The 18,863-nt window shown below is 37.0% G+C and overlaps 2 protein-coding genes and 1 non-coding gene across 5 annotated transcripts; all 3 read right to left on the bottom strand.

The window, feature by feature from the left end:
- Window positions 1-5,795: 5,795 nt before the first annotated feature.
- LOC111830271 lies at window positions 5,796-5,898 on the bottom strand. Its single transcript, XR_002833656.1, has one exon. It is a non-coding gene; the product is annotated as a U6 spliceosomal RNA (small nuclear RNA).
- A 5,572-nt stretch (window positions 5,899-11,470) lies between these two features.
- LOC111830051 lies at window positions 11,471-12,753 on the bottom strand. Its single transcript, XM_023780657.1, has 2 exons — window positions 12,717-12,753; window positions 11,471-12,623 (listed from the first exon to the last, which is right to left on the bottom strand). Exons 1-2 carry the CDS (start codon window positions 12,717-12,719, stop codon window positions 11,619-11,621), a joined length of 1,008 nt encoding a protein of 335 aa, XP_023636425.1. The 5' UTR covers window positions 12,720-12,753; the 3' UTR covers window positions 11,471-11,618.
- Window positions 12,754-12,935: 182 nt separating this feature from the next.
- Window positions 12,936-17,852, bottom strand: LOC17882767 (protein STRUBBELIG-RECEPTOR FAMILY 3). Of its 3 annotated transcripts, XM_023780655.1 has the most exons (18): window positions 17,566-17,850; window positions 17,357-17,448; window positions 17,051-17,227; window positions 16,760-16,889; window positions 16,597-16,668; window positions 16,438-16,503; window positions 16,277-16,348; window positions 16,134-16,205; window positions 15,980-16,051; window positions 15,835-15,900; window positions 15,683-15,748; window positions 15,159-15,589; window positions 14,695-15,080; window positions 14,337-14,608; window positions 14,118-14,256; window positions 13,843-13,979; window positions 13,597-13,753; window positions 12,936-13,501 (listed from the first exon to the last, which is right to left on the bottom strand). In XM_023780655.1, exons 3-18 carry the CDS (start codon window positions 17,154-17,156, stop codon window positions 13,400-13,402), a joined length of 2,346 nt encoding a protein of 781 aa, XP_023636423.1. In that variant the 5' UTR covers window positions 17,157-17,227; window positions 17,357-17,448; window positions 17,566-17,850; the 3' UTR covers window positions 12,936-13,399. The 3 variants fall into 3 exon arrangements, with proteins under 3 accessions (XP_023636423.1, XP_023636422.1, XP_023636424.1); XM_023780654.1 differs by having other exon boundaries at window positions 17,357-17,850; XM_023780656.1 differs by having other exon boundaries at window positions 13,438-13,520; window positions 17,357-17,852.
- Window positions 17,853-18,863: the final 1,011 nt, after the last annotated feature.

Genomic DNA, 18,863 nt, shown 5'->3' with positions numbered 1-18,863 from the left:
TTTTTGTACTAATTGTTTCTTGTGCGACAAGTTTTCATTTATTGACTTTTACTCATTCTTCTCTTCTGCATTTGAATAGTTCTTGACTCTTGGCTAAACTGTTTATCCAAAGTTCCATCATCTTCAAGATATAACCCAAAATGGAAATTCTAAAAAACACAATCTCTAAGACTAGAGTAAAGTAGTGAACAATTAGTCTTTGGTGAAAAAGTATTGAAAATTGAGTAGGAGTAGATACTGAAGATTCAGAAAATAATTTTTCACTAAACTTTCATCACCACCAATTCATTAACAGTTATCAAAAGCAACTCGAGAGAGTTTTAGTGAAAAGGAAAAAACTTGAAAAACATATAAACTATCGTTTCACCAAGGCAGCTGCTGATCTTAACCTTGTTCAGAGGATGGTCTAGCGTTAAATCCTTGAGACTGCCTTGGCTGTTGAGTTGGAGGCACACGTTGTATCATCTCCGGTCGTGGGTTGAAATTGTTCTGACCTCTGCCAAATGATCTTGGCTGTCCTCCTCTTGCAACATTCCTGAACTGCGGCATTCTCGGGTCAAAAACCATCGGAGGTTGATAGAAGTTCTGCTGGTTAGCCATTCTCGGGTCAAAAACCATAGGCACTGGATGTTGATATGGGTAGATAGGCACTGGATATTGATATCCGTACATCATGGGATCATGCATTGGCATCTGGTTATGCAGTGGATGTTGATATCCGTACATCATGGGATCATGCATTGGCATCTGGTTAGCCATTGGATGCTGCTGATATGTGTTCTGAAGTCTCCATGGTTCGTAGTTGGTTTGACCTCTGTGTTGCTGCTGCGGGTTCATCATTTGACCACTCGTTGCAATCTGATTCATTGGGTTCTGATGTGAAGGCTCAGCTTCTCCACGACCGCCTGAGAACGCACATAAATCTTCAGCAGACCTCGCGGCTCTTTGAAAAGCTTCTTCGTCTATATCACTTTCTTGATCAGATTCCTGCCAAGATTTAAGAACCCAGATCTCACACTAGGCATCTATCTTTGTTACTTGCAAATTAAGTAAACTGGGGATACTACTTACATTGCGATCCTTTTCTGTATCAGCCCTCCTTGTCTCGCCAGTTTCACGGTTTCTTGAAGAAGAAGAAGAAGAAGCATCTGTTTTCTTGGTGGCTTCATTCATGGCGGAACAAGACGCAGAGCTTTTCACTTGTGGTTCTTTCGCGGCACCATCATCACCACAAAGATTTGATTCTCTGTTATCTCCGAGAAAACGTGCATCGGTGCCATCAGAATCAAGAAATCCCAGGTTTTCCAAAGAATCGGGATCATCTCGTGGTGATTTTTCAGCCATGTCGCAAGAGAAAATAAGAGACAGAGCAGAGAGAGAGAGAGAGCAGAGCAGAGGGAGAAGAAGAATTAACGAAGAAGAGAAAGTGATAGAAGTTTAAAAATATGCCATGGTTTTGTTTTTATACTCAAGAAAGTAAATAGCTATTAATTACACAAAATCGGATTCATTTGGTTTACTCCGGTTTATTAGACCTCACTTCAATTTTACTTCAATTAGACGCAGAGAGCAAGTTCTATAAACTTTTTATATAAAAACAAACAAAGTCAAAGATTCGAGTAAGAACATACACCAATTTACAGTAGAAGTTTTCAACGAACAAAGGTTACAAACAGAGATCTTATTCAAGATCCACAAAAAAAAACCAAACCTCCCCCTACTAACTGAAAGCAAGAACATTAAAATTCTTCTCCTCCACAGCAAATTCAGAAGCAACCAGGAACACAAAAAGCCTGTCTTTCCCGCAAAATCAACTTAGCCCTCATCCTAAGGTTATGACTCTTTTTATGCATTTTCTTCAGTTCCCCTTTGTTGTTCTTGTTGTGTGCCACTGAGAACAGAACATCTCTTGTCTCTGCGATTTACTTGAAAACTAAAATGCTTCTTCACAATTCAGTCTGCCATGAATAATAGACTCCTGAGTCAAATTCTGGTGCTCCATAGTACATAGGAGGCTAGTAGTTGGTCCTGATAAATGATCATGATGATAAGAAAAAAAGGAGTTTGTTGTTTTGGATCTTGGAGAATGAAAAGGTTAAACCATAAGAACCAAGATCTTTGGGTTTTAGCAGTATACCTGACTCACAGGGCTAACCCACAATCTGAGACAAGAATGTTCGCATCGTCGTCAACCAAAAACATTGGCCAACTTCTTATATGGTACACACCTTCATCATACCATCAATTTCAAAGACCTTTTGCAAATGTGCTTCTACGAAATAATTATTTGATATTTCTAACCTTGAAGCTGAAACCATACTTTACCAGCAACTAATCTACAGCTTAAGAACCATCCAGTCGAATTGGAATATAACTTATATAAGAGTAACCAAAACTTTCTAGAAACAGTGACCATCAATTGTCTCTGAAAATCCTAAACCAAAAAAGTTGTCTCTCCTGCACCCTCTCCCTCATTTGTCCCTGATCTAGACCAGCTTTCTATGCATTTTCCACATTCCTTAAAGCCCAATTCCCATCCAATGAAAGAAAATGATTCAGACAAGAGACTGAAAATTGTCTCTTTGACACATAACCAACATTAAATTCCTGATCTCGACCAGCTTTCTATGCATTTTACACATTCCTTAAAACCCTATTCCCATCCAATGACTGAAATTGATTCACACAAGTGCAGAAAATTTGAACATGAGATAAAAAAAAATAGTCTTTTTAACACTTAACCACAACATTAAAGTCTTGATTTTTTTATATGGAACAAGAGAATTGGGAAAAATGCAACCAAAGTTACAAACTTGAAACTCCCAATAGCAATACCAAAACCTATTCTATGAACTGAGCGTAAGAGAGTTTTAAACTTAATAAAGGAAATGGGAACAAACACATTAGACAAGGAGCATCGAAGCAGCTTCTTCTCTGGTTCGACTGCGTTTGGCGACGTTTACAACTTAAACAGCCTCGTTTCTTAAAAGGCCCATTTCTATTTCTACTTAGGCCCATTAACATAAGTAAAAAGACCTCTTTCGTCTCTCATTTGCATGCATACGAGAGTTTCAAGATCCAAGTACAATAAAACTTCTATAAATAATTAAATAAATAATCGCGTACGTATTCATGAAACTATATCATTTATAGAAAATTTAGCAATAAATTAATAATTATTAATTAATGGAGAGAATTATTCTAATTTGGTAATCTTTTTAAAATATATATAAATATTAAAAATAAGATTTAATCATTATAATCAGTACCTTTTCAGAATTAATTACAAGAAAAAATAATTAACATGTCTTAGATAAAATACTATAAATATTTTGCACATGAAATATATTAAGACTAAATCCTAAATATAATGTACAATTACGAATAAATAAAAATATTATAATCATATTTCTTTTTTTTTTCACATGTATATAGATATATATTAATAATCTTATATAGTTATTAATTCATAGTATTATTGAGACCATATATTTTACAAAAGGTTTTCAAAACAAATATTTTCTTATTATTTTATTGAAATGTGTTTAAAATTACACTAGTCCAACTTTAGACAGTAGAAAATTATTAATTTATAAAGAGAATTAATTTACAGATTATTAATTTATAACAAAACAAGAATCAAGAAACTAATTTGCTTTCATTTTAAAAAAAATTATATCCTCATTTACGATCCCTCCGCTACCATAAGCGTTTAATACACCGTTTCCGCCACCACCAGCGTTTAATACACCATCAACGCAATTATGTTTTCATATAAATGCGAGATAATGAAATAAAGAAAGAGACAATAGAGTGCACCACATGTACATCTATCTAAAATAAACGCAACATATTTTGCCAACACCAATGCACCGACGTTAACATTGGAACCATGTGAACCCTAAATAAAGATTTCAAAATCAAAACAACTCTAACTCGCATGCACATAAGAAACTAGATTTGTTATCTAGGTTCATTCCCTAGCAACCATCTACTGCTTCCAATGAAGTTCGTCCCTCCACTTACGGATATCTTCCTCCATAAGTAATGATCTACTCCTTTTTTGCCACTCATAGATATCATCTTCCAAGAGAAATTGTGTATCATTGTCTATAATTTTAAACCTTGTTTAGAAAAGCTTTTAGTTTTTACATAACCACAATCTAAAACTTTTATATTCTAACTTGAAAAAGCTTTTCTAAAAAAGGTTTAAAAACAATCATATGTCTTAAATATAATATTTCAGTTTGATATTTTGCAAAATTTAACTTTTTCTCCTTTATACTTTAATATACTTTTAGCTAATGATAAAAACTAAGGTGGTAACCAATACTCATAAATAAGGTGATTTTTTTTTTTTTTTACTTTTAATGTTTACAAATTTACAATGTACACAACCCCCGCATAAAGAACAAACAAACAATAGAAAAAAAGAAAAAAGAAAATATTTTCTGCATCAAATCAATTATTCAATTGACTACTATATTGTGTGTATGCTAATTTTGTATTACTTTGTTTTGATCTCAATTAGTTTCATATTTTTCAAAATAATTTTTTGTTTACTTTTAATGTTTTTAATGTACACAAAATATGTTTTACATTAATTTTGCTATTACATATGAGTTTGTCTGTCTGCTAACTTTTTACTCCCTTTATTAAAGAGTGTCATTCTAGAGTTTTATTTTTGTTTCACAATCACAACAAAAAAATACAAAGAATGTCATTGTACATGTTAAATGCATTTTTACACTAAATTTCTTAATTTGACCCTTAATCTAAACTAATTAAACTATTAAGCACTTTTTAAATAAGGGTATATATGTATAATTTAATGTTTTATTTATTTGTGTGAAATGTGTTAAATAGAATTTCTGTATAAAAGAAAGAGAGAGAAGTATTTTGTTGTAATTTGTAAACATATAAATAAATTATTTTTAAATTATTTTCAAGACTTATATTAATAATCGCGTATATACTATATATATAACTTCATATAAACTTTTAATTTATATTTCAAATTAATACTTCATACATAACCTACATATCCAACAACTTTCTAGTATAACCCGAGAAGAAAATGGAGACAATAGCGATAATTAGGAAAAATTCAACGAAAGTTACAAACTTGAAACTCCGAGTAGCTAAGTAATAGAAGATAATAAAACGAGTTTAGTTTTCAAAAAAAATAATAATAATAAAACAAGTTTACTCCTAAACTAAATCAAATTAATGTTTAATGGTGAACTGATATGGGAACACAATCATTTAACAACTAACATTAGAACTACAACAACAAAGATTGGGAACTCTAAGGTTTCCACAATTGAGCTGTTAAATTAGAAGAGGAAGAGTTGTGAGAGGAACAAAATCAGTAGAAAACAAATATCAAAGCTGCAAGCCTGCAACAACAGATATCGAAGGTTTCATCAAAACTTTAGTAACGGTGAACGTCAACTGTCTCTGAAACTTATCTCGCACCCTCCCTCTTGTGTTTTTGATCTAAACCAGCTTTATATGCAATTGCCGTATCCAAGTGCAAAAAATATAAGCGCAGAAGATCCAATATTGTCCTTATAGCACTTAACCATTATCAAAGTCTTGATGTTTTTGCTACCAAAACCTATATTATGAACTGAGCGTAAGAGTCTAAGAGAGTTCCAAACTTCAAAAGAAATGAGAACAAACACATTAGAAAGCGAGCATCGAAGCAGCAAGCCTACAATAAACAAACATCAACGCAGCAAGCCTGCAACTACAGAGATCTATCAAGTGTTTCATCAAAAAGTTTGGGAAAAAAAAATTTAGACCATTTCTCGATTTGTGCGTGTCATCCTTGCGCAGGGGCCATGCTAATCTTCTCTGTATCGTTCCAATTTTATCGGATGTCCTCGAAAGGACAATCACTTGTCCGACTCCAATGTTATATAAACACAGCTTCTTCTTCTGTTCTGTACGATGTGGGACTTTTGAGATAGTTTCACAGGTAAATGGGCTCATTTATGAACAAGCCATTTTCTATTTTTAATTAGGCCCATTAAGATAAGTAACAAAGGCCTCGTTCTAATTATTATTCTGACTGATTGAGTATAACGGGTTCTAACGTCGCGGCGGGGATAAGACCATCCTCAATGGTAGAGACCCATGAGAGTGTCTTCCCATTATTTTTTTAGTAAATTTTGTTATTTTTGTTGGGAATGTGAAATGGCGGCGGAGAAGAAGAAGAAGAGTGACATAAAGTTCGATAATGTGGGAATCGCTGAAGCATTAGTTCCCCAGCAGGCCAGCAAGTACTATGAAGAAGAAGAAGAAGAAGAAAAACAATCGAGAGACTTAAGGATGGTTTTGCTGGAGAAGGTGGAAACAAAGCTGGGCGTGAAAGAGAGGAATTGGGTGATGACGTTGTAGTTAAGAAGCAAAGAATCGATTCTGAAGCTGAGGATGGTGTATAGAAGAAGAAGAAGAAGAAGAGAAAGAAAGAATCTTGGGTTGGTTGATCTGATAGAAAACAGTGAAAGCTCCAAATTTTATGAAGGAATTGAAGGGGACGAGACACCACTGGATGATGCTGACATGAGAACGGGGAAGATGAAGCTGGATGAGATTGATTTGGGAGTGCAAGAAAACACAGAGAATAAGATATGAAGAGTAAAAGTAAGAGGAAGAAAGAACATAGTCTGGTTTCAGAAGTTGAAGATAACAATTTGTACTCTACAAAAGCTGCAAAAAAGAAAAGCAAAGAGAAGAAACAAAGTTTGGATTCAGAGGCTGAGGAAAACGACTTAAGCTCAAAGAAGTAAAGGAAGGAAAGGAAGAAGAAGCGGAAGCAAAGTGAAGTTTCTGAGGAACAACAATGACGGTAAAAATGCAAATAGGAAAAGGAAGAGGCAAGAGTCTGGTAAGAGTGATAAAGATGTGACCACCCCAACAAGTAGAAGCTCGAAAAAGGTGAAGTTTTCGGACCAAGTGGAGATTTTTCATTCTGAGGATGAAGAAACGGAAGAGGAAGAGGAAGAAGTTGAGTTAAGAAATGGTTTACAAAAAAAGAAGATGAGCTGGTAAAAGAAAGCTGTATTGGAATACACTGATAACCATGCTTTAGGAGATGAAGGGTTAAAAAGGGTTATGGACTACAAGTCACACAAACAAGTACCCAAGAGAAGCACCCAAAACATGGTATGCTCCGAGATAACATCCCTTGGACGACGTACTTGGAACACGGGACCACGTGACTTGCTGCACTAAATGGTATGATCAGTTGACATCACCAATGGTAGTCAAGGGAATATGGGCTAATGCAGATGACTATAGATTCTTGGAAGAACTTTTGAAACTGGATGCTGTTTGTTTTGATGATGTAGATTGGGATAATCTTTTGGAGAATCGAGATTGAGAAGCTTGTAGGAAACGGTGGAACCAGATGATCCGTCATATCGGTATACCGAAATGTAAAAGAAGCCACAAAGAACTATTTTTTAATCTTCTACTTCTTCTTTTTTTCAACATAATTTTCTGCGCAAATTATTATCTTATAATCAATTTGTGGAATGTTAGTTATAATCTTTTGCGCAAATTGCCTTTATGACATTAAAAATCATGTCCAGAATCATAACAAAGAACCAAATTATCTGTTGATCTTGACTAAAGAGATTATTTTGGGAGAAGAAACGGGTCAAAATCATGTTAGGAGTCGTTTTACTGAGGCTCCCACTAGTATCGACCTGTCCCACGTCCTCTGCCTCTACCGTTGTGTTGATCTTGACCTCTCCCGCCTCTTCTTCCAGGATAAGAAGATGTTCCAGCGATAAACTCTTGAGACTGCATTGTGGACTGTGTTTGGGGATTGAAATTTATCTCCGGCCGTGGTTCAGGCAAGCCAATCTGTTGTTGGTTGGAATAGTTCTGATTTACAGAAAATGGTCCTAACTGTTTATCTTCCAGTATTGTCGAGATCTGATCGGTCAAATACTTCTGCAGGTACACCACCACATCAGCTACTATCATCGTTAGGGCTTGATTTTGGATTGGAGCTTGACTTGGGAAAAGATTAGGAACAATTCCCATTTGGTTCTGCTGATTGGTCTCAGGTCTCACGAATTGGTACGTCATTGGCATCATTGGAGCTTGAGTGTGGACTAAACTGGGAATACTACCCATTTGGTTCTGCTGAATAATCTCAGGTCTCATAAATTGCTGCTCTTGCTGGTACATCATTGGCATCATTGGAGCTTGACTGTGGACTAGATTTTGAACAATCCCCATTTGGTTATGCTGATTGGTCTCAGGTCTCACGAATTGCTGCTCTTGCTGGTACATCATTGGAGCTTGCCTGTGGGATAGATTTGGAACACTGCCCATTTGGTTATGCTGATTAGTCTCAGGTCTCATAAATTGTTGCTCTTGCTGGTACATCATTGGTTGATACTGCATACATAAACTTTGGTTGAAATTTTCTTGTGCCCCACGGTTTGGTTCAGTGTTCTGACGGCTCCTGAAATGCTGATATTGAAGCTGAGGAACATGAGCCATTTGAGAGTCATAGTAACGATTTGAATCCCTTCCCATTTGGTCGCACTCTTCAAAGAAGTCGAACTCAGATCCGGTTGGATAATGAAATCTCTTGTAGAGATCCACTTCATCAATATGTTGTGTAAATTCCTTGACGAATGAGAGACCCATACCATGAAAGATGTGCATCTCTGAATCCAGTAATCTCACAACATAGTGAGGATTCGTTACGGATCCAAAGAAGTACCCTTCCACACGACCAAACAGAGCTCTTGTTTCAATGATGTAGACTATAGTACCTACATTCAAAGGTTTGTGATCTCCACTATTCATAACTACCACATGTTTATATGGTACCTGTAATGATAACTTGGGTTTAAATTCAAGCATGGAACTGCTAAGACAATAATAGTAAAAGAAAAAGTTTCTCTCGAGATTACCATGTTAACAACTCCAACAGGAACACTAGCTTGAGGAAATAGCGATATCAATATGGAGGAGATAAAGCTATATATATATATATATCTTAGTTACGATTATGTGATGTTTACATAGAATCTCTTAGTACTTATCTTCCTAGATCTTCTTGGAAATTGTCTCGTGTAAGTTCAACTAACTAAAAAGACAGATCCGTTTGGTTTGGGTAAATCCGGTTTGGCACGGTTTATTTGATAAAATATACAATCACAGAGCAAGTTTGGTTGATAGAAAACAGAGCAAGGTTTGTTAAAAATAAAAGAAAAGAAAACAGAGCAAGTTTTGGTTGCTCTGACGTTATTAACATGAGAAACGGAAACATTAACTCTCTCTCAGAAATCAGAAGATGTCAACTAAACAGTTACCAATGTTTCATTTATCAAATCTGTCCAAGAATGTAGGTAAAAAAAAGTTTCAAGAGTCCCTTGTACTTATGTTTTGCTTCTGATCTTGACCTGTCCCACATCAAAGCCCACGTCCTCTACCATATTGATCCTTTTGCTGGTGGTTTTGATCTGTTCCTCCCTCACCTCCCCCTGTTCCTAGTTGAGCAAGCAGTTCTCGTTGTCTTCTAAGATGTTCCTGCCAGTAAATCGCTTGATGTTCCTCTGACATCACCGGAGCTGGAATATTGGCTAGATTGGGAATAAGGTCACTCCGGGTCTGCTGATTCATCTCAGGTCTTTGGGAAGGGGGCATACCAGGAGATTGGTAGAAATGGTTCCAATCTACAGTTGTTCCACCTTGTGGTATTGCTGGCATTTGACCACTCAAATTCTGCTGCTGGTACCAGAAATGATTATGCTGATTCATCACAGGTATGCCAGGAGGGTTGAACATCACTTGGTTTGGTCTATGGAAATAAGCCTCATGCTGCATAGGAGGAGGGTAGTTGAATTGGTTCTGGCCTGCAAAAAACGTTGGTCCTTGTGCCCTATAGCTTGTGACATGTTGGTTGTACATCATTGGATCTGGTCCATGAGGCTGCATACCAGAAGACGTTGGTCCTTGTGCCCTTGCACTATGGCTTGTGACCTGCTGATTCCTCATTTGATTCTCAAAAGCAGAGGGATTGTATCTCTCATCAAGCCATGGTTGATGCTTGCCAGCAGAAGCTCGAGGTCTCCTTCTATCTTGTTGAGTAGACGACGATGTAGCAGTAAGCCTCTGAGATGCTGCATTGGGACCACGTTGATTGTGACCTCCATTGGGACGACTACTCCTGGAACCATGGTACCGGTTCGTCCTTGGATTCTGATTGGAAAGTGGAGCCATTTGAGAGTGAGAATGACTTGAAGAGCTTCCCAAAGTAAATTGCTTCTTATTTCTTGAGTTGTTGGTTTCTTCTTCACCAGTCAGCCTTCTCTTTCCCCTGTCACGCTGCGGTTGGTTTACATAGTACATTAGAATTAGGCTCAACTCAAGCATGCGGTTGTCGTCAAATCAAAACAGGGTTTTTATTGTATATTTACATTGGGATCATATCTATCACCACCATCATTGCGATCGTCTTCTTGATCTGCCATCGTTTCACTAACGTCACGGTTTCTTGAAGAAGAAGCATCTGTTATATTGTTGGCTTCATCAATGGCGGAAGAAGAAGCAGGGGGAACAGAGACATTTAGCGGAACAGCTTCAGTCTCTAGATTGACATTACTATATGGAACGAGAGGACGGTCCTGAAACGAGCAAGCAAGTTTTAGTTACTTCCTGATCAAGCAAACAAGAACGAAAGAAAACTAAAAAAGAATCTTAGAATCATTGTCCTTGTTTCAGCTGTTTGATCTCACTACTTTCATCGTTTCTTGAGGGAGAAGTAACCGTTTGGATCATCATCATTGAAGAAGCAACTAGAAAAAAAAGCTTTACCGTAAGCAACCCATCGTCTTCTTCTTCGTCGAATTTGATGCCACCAAGAATAGCAGCCGTGGGATTCGGATCATCTTGGTCGTTCCCCAGCCCATCCATGGCGAAACTGAAAGAGAGAGACGTGAGACGAAGGAGAGAGCGGGAGAGAACGGCTCACAGTATCCGTTGCTGAAAAAGGATATATTTGATACGGTTTAGTCCGGTTACATACGCTTTATTGAGTGAGTCAACGAGAGCGGTGATAGTTTTTAATATTATCATTTCAAATTCTCATACAGTTAATATATTAACCAAACTAAACTAGCAAACATTGTAAGACGAACGCTTTATTCTAGTTACTCTATGTTTTATAAAAATTGTTAGTAAGCTATAGTGGACTAGTAGTCATATAAGGGTTTGACTAGTTTAAACTCAATACTCAATCAGGTGCAGATGTTTGTATGGAAGTGGTAATTTCGGTTTCAAGTATTATGTTTATGATGATTATGTTAATGTTACTATGTTACTATGTTACACACACATTAAAAAGAATGCATCACAAAGCAAATTCTATATATAACCACTGCAAGAAAACAGATCAGACAAAGAGTTAGAGATGTTGCTACACAATTGGAACAAGTTTAACCAAAAATGATAGATAATTCATAAAATTATGGCTTTAAAAGTTGAATAAGAGCATTAAGAAACAAAGCTTCAGCTTATCTTGAAAAAACAGTCATGGAAGAGTGGAAAAAAAGTTCAAGAATCTTTTTTACTTAGGCTTTTTGTTAGTCTCGACCTCTCCCACCTCCTCTTCCGCAGTAAGAAGATGGTCCAGCGTTAAATATCTGAGACTGCATTGTGGGCTGAGTTTGGGTATTGAGATTCATCTCCGGCCATGGTTCGGGCAAGCCAATCTGTTGTTGGTTGGAATAGTTCTGATTTACATAAAATGATCCTGACTGTCTATCTTGCAGTATTGTCGAGATATGATCACTCAAATACTGCCGCAGGTTCACCACCACATCAGCCACTCTCATCGTCATAGCTTGACTTGGGAAAAGATTGGGAACACTCCCCATTTGGTTCTGCTGATTGGTCTCAGGTCTCACGAATTGCTGCTCTTGCTGGTACATCATTGGCATCATTGGAGCTTGCCTGTGAACATTGCCCATTATGTTCTGCTGCTGACTAGTCTCAGGTCTCATGAATTGCTGCTCTTGCTGGTACATCATTGGAGCTTGACTGTGGACTAGATTGGGAACACTGCCCATTTGGTTCTGCTGATTAGTCTGAGGTCTCATGAATTGTTGCTTTTGCTGGTATATCATTGGTTGATACTGAATACAAAAACGTTGGTTGGAATTGTCTTGTGCATCAAGGTTTGGTTCGATAGTCTGACGGCTCCTGAAATGTTGATCTTGAAGCGGAGGAACATGAGCCATTTGAGAGTCATAATAATGATTTGAATCCCTTCCCATTTGGTCACACTCAGCTTCTTCAAAGAAGTCGAACTTATATCCTGTTGGATGATGAAATCTCTTGTAGAGATCCTCTTCATCAATATGTTGTGTAAATTCCTCGACGAATGAGAGATCTATACCATGAAGGTTGTGCATCTCTGTATCCACCAATCTCACAACATAGTCAGGATTCGTTACGGATCCAAAGGAGTACCCTTCCACACGACCAAATATAGCTCTGGTTTCAATGATGAAGACTATAGTACCTACATTCAAAGGTTTGTGATCTCCGTTATTCCCAACTACCACATGTGTATATGGTATTGGCACCTGTAATGATAACTTGGGTTAAAATTCAAGCATGGAACTGCTAAGACAATAATAGTAATAAAAAGAGATAAGAGTGAATTTTCTTGAGATTACCATGTCCACAACTCCAACAGGCAACAGGAACAGTGGCTTAAAGAAATAGCAATATGAAGGAGATAGCTGTATGCATGTATATATCTCTCTTAGCTACGATTATTTGATTTTTCATTTAGTATCTCTTAGCACTTATCCTCCTAGATTCTATTTAATCATGAAACTAACAATGACAATTCCGTTTTGTTTGATTGGTTTAGTCCGGTTTGGTATGATCTATTGGACCTCAATTGATAGTTAGTACTTTAGTACCAAGTCTATGTTACAGACACAAATACACAGAGTCACAGACATACTAAATGAATACAATACAGAGTAAGATCTATGATCTTTAAGTAGAACAAGTTCAAAGAATCGAGTAAACACACCATTTTACAGTAGAGGTCTTCAATGAACAAATATTACTAACACAGATGATTCAAGATTCACAAAAAGAAACTCACCACCAATTGAATAATCGATGATTGGAAGCAAGCACAATGATCCTTTTCCTTGAGCCAGTTCACATGGAATAAGCCTCTTCTTGGTTGTAGAATCACCTTAAGCCTCCTCCTGAGGCTTTGACTCTTTTTTTGTGTGTCTGGTTTAGTTCCCTATGTTGTTGTTGTTTCTGAGAACTGAACATCTCTTGTTTCCACGAATTCACAGAGATGATCCAATAAAAAATGCTTCTTTACAATTCCCTAGTCTGCGCTAGGTTCGCCCGAACCATGACGCTCTCTTCTGATCATATCTAGTAGATCTTGAACAACTTCAGACATCAACGGTCTGAATTCTGGTTCAGACTAGAAAAAGAGATAAAAACTAACTCATTTGGTCAAGCAAACACAGTCACAAGCATCTTATAGCAGTTTCTAATTTTTTCAGTATGTATGTTTACCTGAACACACCGGGAAATTATATCAGCAAAGTGTGACAATGACTTTGCAGGGTATTGTCCACTAAGAGATGGATCAACCATTTTGCCCAATGCATCGATATCGTGAAGCTGCGGGATTGCCCACCTCACTAAGAACTGCTCTCCTCTACTTCGGTCCCTATTAATCAACTCATTGATATCAATACACACTTAGCCAGAACCAAAAAAAAAATAAGCTAAGCGAATAAACCAATATGACATACATACCTATCGTAGGACATTCTACCCGTCAAGAGCTCTAACATAACAACACCAAAACTATATACATCACTCTGCCATGTATAGATTCCAGAGTCAAATTCTGGAGCTCCATATCCATAAGCGGCCAGCAATTGTCCTGATAACTGATTATTATAAAAAAAGAAAAGTAGTTTAGTTTTACCTGACTTTCAAAGTAAAATGATTTCTTTTTTTTTTGTCTCTATCAATACTGTGAGGGTCAAAGCCATGAGAATTAAGTTCATTGGGTTTTAGTACTTTACCTGACTCACAGAGCCTGATGATATTAGTGGGGCCAAACCACAATCTGAGACCAGAACACTCAAGTCATCGTCGAGTAGAAGATTGGCCGATTTGAAGTTTCTGTGTATGATACGTGGTTCACACACCTCATGCAAGTACCTTAACAACATTAACAAATGTCAGAGATTGGTAAATAAACCGTTGAACAATTCCATTTTGAAGTAAAACAAGAAACTTACTCAAGCGCCCTAGCAGCTCCAAGTGCCATACTGACACGAGTATTCCATGAAAGTTTCTTCTTGAATTCGTCGTCTGAATGCAACCCGTCTTGTAGCGTACCATTACTGCAATATTCGTAGACCAATAGTCTTTGGTCGTGCTCAGCACAGTAACCCACAAGTTCAACGATATTGGCGTGGCGGATCCTATCTATATTGTTAACTAATTCGATAAATTTGTGATCCTGTTGTTGTTCAGAAGCCCTCTTGTCCAACTTCTTAACAGCAAACAACTATAAGAGACAAAATTAAAAATAAAAGATTTAGAACCAAAGCAGAGTTTCTGAGCCTGACATTGTTTAAAATAAGTTCATTATACCTTTCCATTAGGAAGTCGAGCCCTGTAAACACTCCCAAGCATCCCCGAGCCAAGGAGATTTTCCTGTGAGAAGCTTTCTGTGTATTGTTGAAGAGATGCAATGGAGTAGTGCTTCACAGAAGTTAAGGGCACGCGTTTAGGAGAAGGTTTCTTAACGGGTCTTTCAGGTGATATAATTGGCATAACGGTGACCTTCTCAGCCATAGGAGGAGGTGGTGGTGGTGGTGGTGGTGGTGGTGGTGGAGGTGGGGGAGGAGGAGGCATCAACATTGAAAAGTCAATATCTTGACTTTCCTGTCTTGATATAGGCGCAGGTCTCCGCAACCTCTCAAGGTCATGTAAAACCTTTGGTTCCTCTCCAGCTTTCTTGAAGGGTTCGCTTTGAACTGTTTAAAAGCACAATCAGCATTACTTAACAAAGGACAGTAGGAACCAATAGACAAACTTTTGAAGTTCAATCCTACCTTTTTCAGATCGAACAGGTGGTGGCAGGACCGGAGGCCCGTTTTCTAGAGCGTTTTCTCTGCTTCCTCTGTCAGCACCCACTTGATGCCGTTTGAAGACTCTGTTAGCATGTTCTCTTCGTCTTGCACATTTTGGCAACAGCAAGAGTATTGCCAAAACCAGAATTATGAAGACGAGGACGCCAGCGAATGCAATAAGAATTATCCTTTTAGTATGTGAAGAGTTCTTTCCCTTGGAATTCTCAGAGCTCGATCCTTCTGAATCAGAAGGTCCATCAGCAACTTTCCCTCGATTCCTCTCATTTGGAGGAGGTGGAACTCCAGAAAATGGTCGTGTTGGAGCTGGTTTTGTTGGAGATAGTGATGGCGACAATGACGGTGCAGTTGTGGTGGAATTATCCACAGAGGAATTGAATGGGTTCCCTTCATTTCTGCATCACCAATTGAAGCATACACAAAAGCAACTTGAAAAACATGAATTGGCCCTCATAGGATTAGTAAAGAGAAAATAGGAGAGCACTTACAGGAACTTCGGAATGCTTAGCAATTTGTCTGGTATGGGACCAGAGAAGAGGTTATTTTCTATGTTTCTGTTTCAAGAAGACAACAAAAACTAAGACTTCTGAAAATTCTGCACTGCTTAAGTACTTGTATATTGCGAGAGAAAGAAACATACAGGTCTTGAAGAGGAAGGCCTTGAAGAACGTCCAGAGTTCCTGAGAGCTGATTGTTCTGAACACGTCTGCAAAACTAAGACTATCAGCTTGGTGGAGAAGAAAAAAAGAGATTCAACATTTGTTTTTGTAGTGACCAAAACTTACAATGTTGTAAGAGTTGATAAATTCTCCATTGAAGGAGGCAATGTGCCGCTTAGATTGTTGGATGATATATCACTGCATAAAGATATCATCATATCACAAAACAATCCTTAGAAACAGAAACTGTTCACCAAAGTATAAACAAGACGAAGCATACAGATTAATCAGCCCGACAAGGTTTTGAAACACGTCGGGTAGCTCTCCTGAGAGAAGGTTATCATTCAAAGACCTGAAAACAAATGGTGACTGTCAGCAGCACAAAGCGATGGTAAAAGAATTTGGGAGTAATCTGAAACTTACATGTCATTCAGAAAATTCAATGTTCCTAGAGATTCCGGAATGCTTCCGGTGAACTGATTAGCTGAAAGAAAACTGCCAAAAGGTAAAGACTATTATCATACAAACTGTTTGAAACAACAAAACATATTAATAAAGTATACATTGTTAAGGGGTATACATACAAATGCTGCAATGTAACCGGCAAAACAGAAGGTATGCTTCCTCCAATGCGATTGTTGCTGAAGTCTCTGGAGATGAGCAAAGTAAAACAGACAAAAGGTTACATGAAATATGCAAATTGACTTGTCAAAATTGTCAGATTTTGTGTCTGAAATGCTTACATTCCCCTGATAGAAGTGAACTTAGCTAAGTTGTCACCAAGCTCTCCTTGCAAATTTGCAGCATTTACAGTTCTGCAACCATTCAAGATAGAATTAGCAGAAAGATTCGATGATAGATAAGATAACTCAAGAGTTGTGGTTAACTCTAAAAAGGTCCCCTTACATGCTAATTATGTCTGAAACATTGCAGATAATGCCTTGCCAAGCTTCACCACATGGGTCTCCACCAGAAGCAATCCAACCAGGAAGCACAGGAGCGCCAAGCGCAGCGAATAATCCGTTAATTGCAGCAACTGATTCAATTATAACAATGCTGATTAATACTCAAACAGAACAAAATAACTAGGGAAGAAAATCTAAAAATCCTCAAATTAATATGCACAGATCTCACTTTGAATTCAGTGAACACAAAATGTAAATCTAGAAACAAAAAAAAATTGAGGCTTTCCCTTACCATCGTCAGGGTTAGTAGCAGCTAAGGAGATGGAAGGAACCCAGATCAGTAAAGTCAAGAGCAGAGGAAGAAGAAGAAGACAGTAGATAGATCTCTTAGCAGCCATGGTTTTCCAAGTCAGAGCAGAGTAAAAGTGTGAAACCAACACATTAATCGAACAAAACGATGTCTACGAATCTGTAAACCATCCAATACACACACAAAAAAAAACATCATGAAAGCGACAAGATCCATAACAAATCAAAAGGGTAAACAAATTAAACAAGTAACAATCTTTGAGAAGATGAAAGATTAAAAAAAACTTACTGGAAAAGTAGAGGAATCGTCATCAACGATTTGGTGAGTTAAACGAAAAAAAGGTAAAGACTTTGCCTTTTAAACTCTCAAAAAACCCAATCCTGAAGAAAGAAAAAAAATGCAAACTTTTTTCTTTTTATGTGGGTGAGAATGAGATTTAAGACGCAACGTAAGAGCTAAGGTTCAATGAACACTTTCGTCAATGAAGTAAATTTTACCCTCTCAAATAATTTGACGATAGAGAATCTCCTCCTCTCTATTAAGCTCGACTCTCGAGGAACAAAAAGCAAAGAAAAGGAAAAAACCAAACACAGAACCAAAAAAAAAGGAAACTTTTTTTCTAATTTCAGACGAGACCAGAACCTCTGCGAACTTAAGAAGAACGAAACAGGAAAAGATTCAGAAACTGAAATTTGGGATTAAGATTAGTTCCTTTGTTAAGTGAAACAACTAGGAAACTGTGTTCATGTAGTTGTTTAATTTTTTTATCTTGACTGATGCTCGCTCTCATGCTACTATTGCTTCAGATCATGACTAAAAGATCCATTAATGATAAAAAATAAGTAGTTAATAATATTAATTAATCAATGATTTAAAAACCTTAATGATGTGTACAACTGTATTCCTCTATGTATGTTTTTTTTGGAAGACAAGTTGCGTCAAGATTCTTCTAATCCGACCAGAGAGACCTTGTTTCAAAAGTTTTGTCAATTTTTAAGGACAAATAGTATAATAACGAGAGAGAATAATTGGATGTTAGTTATGATAATACCGGTCGATGTCTCGGTTTGGTTAGCTTAAACCACCGGTTAAGATAAAACATGTGTTGAGTTGAACGGTGGTGAAAAGAAAGCCGTTGAAAAGAAAAAAAGGAAACGGTAAAAGACAAAAGTAGCCGCAAGGAGAAAAAAAAGATTGGAATTGGATTCCCATTGCTGGCGACTGTCACGTGTTCTTCACTGTCATATGACGTTAACTCACTTCCACGTTGGCACTCCTCATCCAACTCTAAACTTATTAGTTAAATTTGGTTCTCGTTAATTAATAAAATTATAAGGTTAATCATTTAAAAAGTACATTTTATAAGCTTACCTGAAAGTTACTAGATTAATTATATCTTCTTAATTTGTGTAAAACCATAAGATTTATTATGAATACCCTTAATTGTAGCAGAAGATAATTAAGGGTATAGTTTTAAGAAAATTAATTTATGAGTTTGACCTTTGTAGTTACATGTTTTATTAAAGAAAGGAGGCTAGTGATTATATCATTTTATTCAACAATTCTCTTTTTTTATTTTTTTTATTATGTGTATTATAGGTTGAACATGTTGTTGATAACATTTGAATCTTTAGTTTCCTATATATATGGGCTTGCTGTATAATCTTGACAAAACAAAGTCATTATGTGTTTTAATTGTTGATTCTTTTTTGACGAATCCTTTGAAAATGTTACGATAATTTCGTTTGTTACAATAATCCGACATGGAGAGTTGGATCACGATGGGCCAACCAAC

The sequence above is a fragment of the Capsella rubella genome, unplaced genomic scaffold (assembly GCF_000375325.1).
Source record: "Capsella rubella cultivar Monte Gargano unplaced genomic scaffold, Caprub1_0 scaffold_6, whole genome shotgun sequence".
NCBI classification, from domain to species: domain Eukaryota; kingdom Viridiplantae; phylum Streptophyta; class Magnoliopsida; order Brassicales; family Brassicaceae; genus Capsella; species Capsella rubella.
This window is presented reverse-complemented; position numbering and strand designations above follow the sequence as displayed.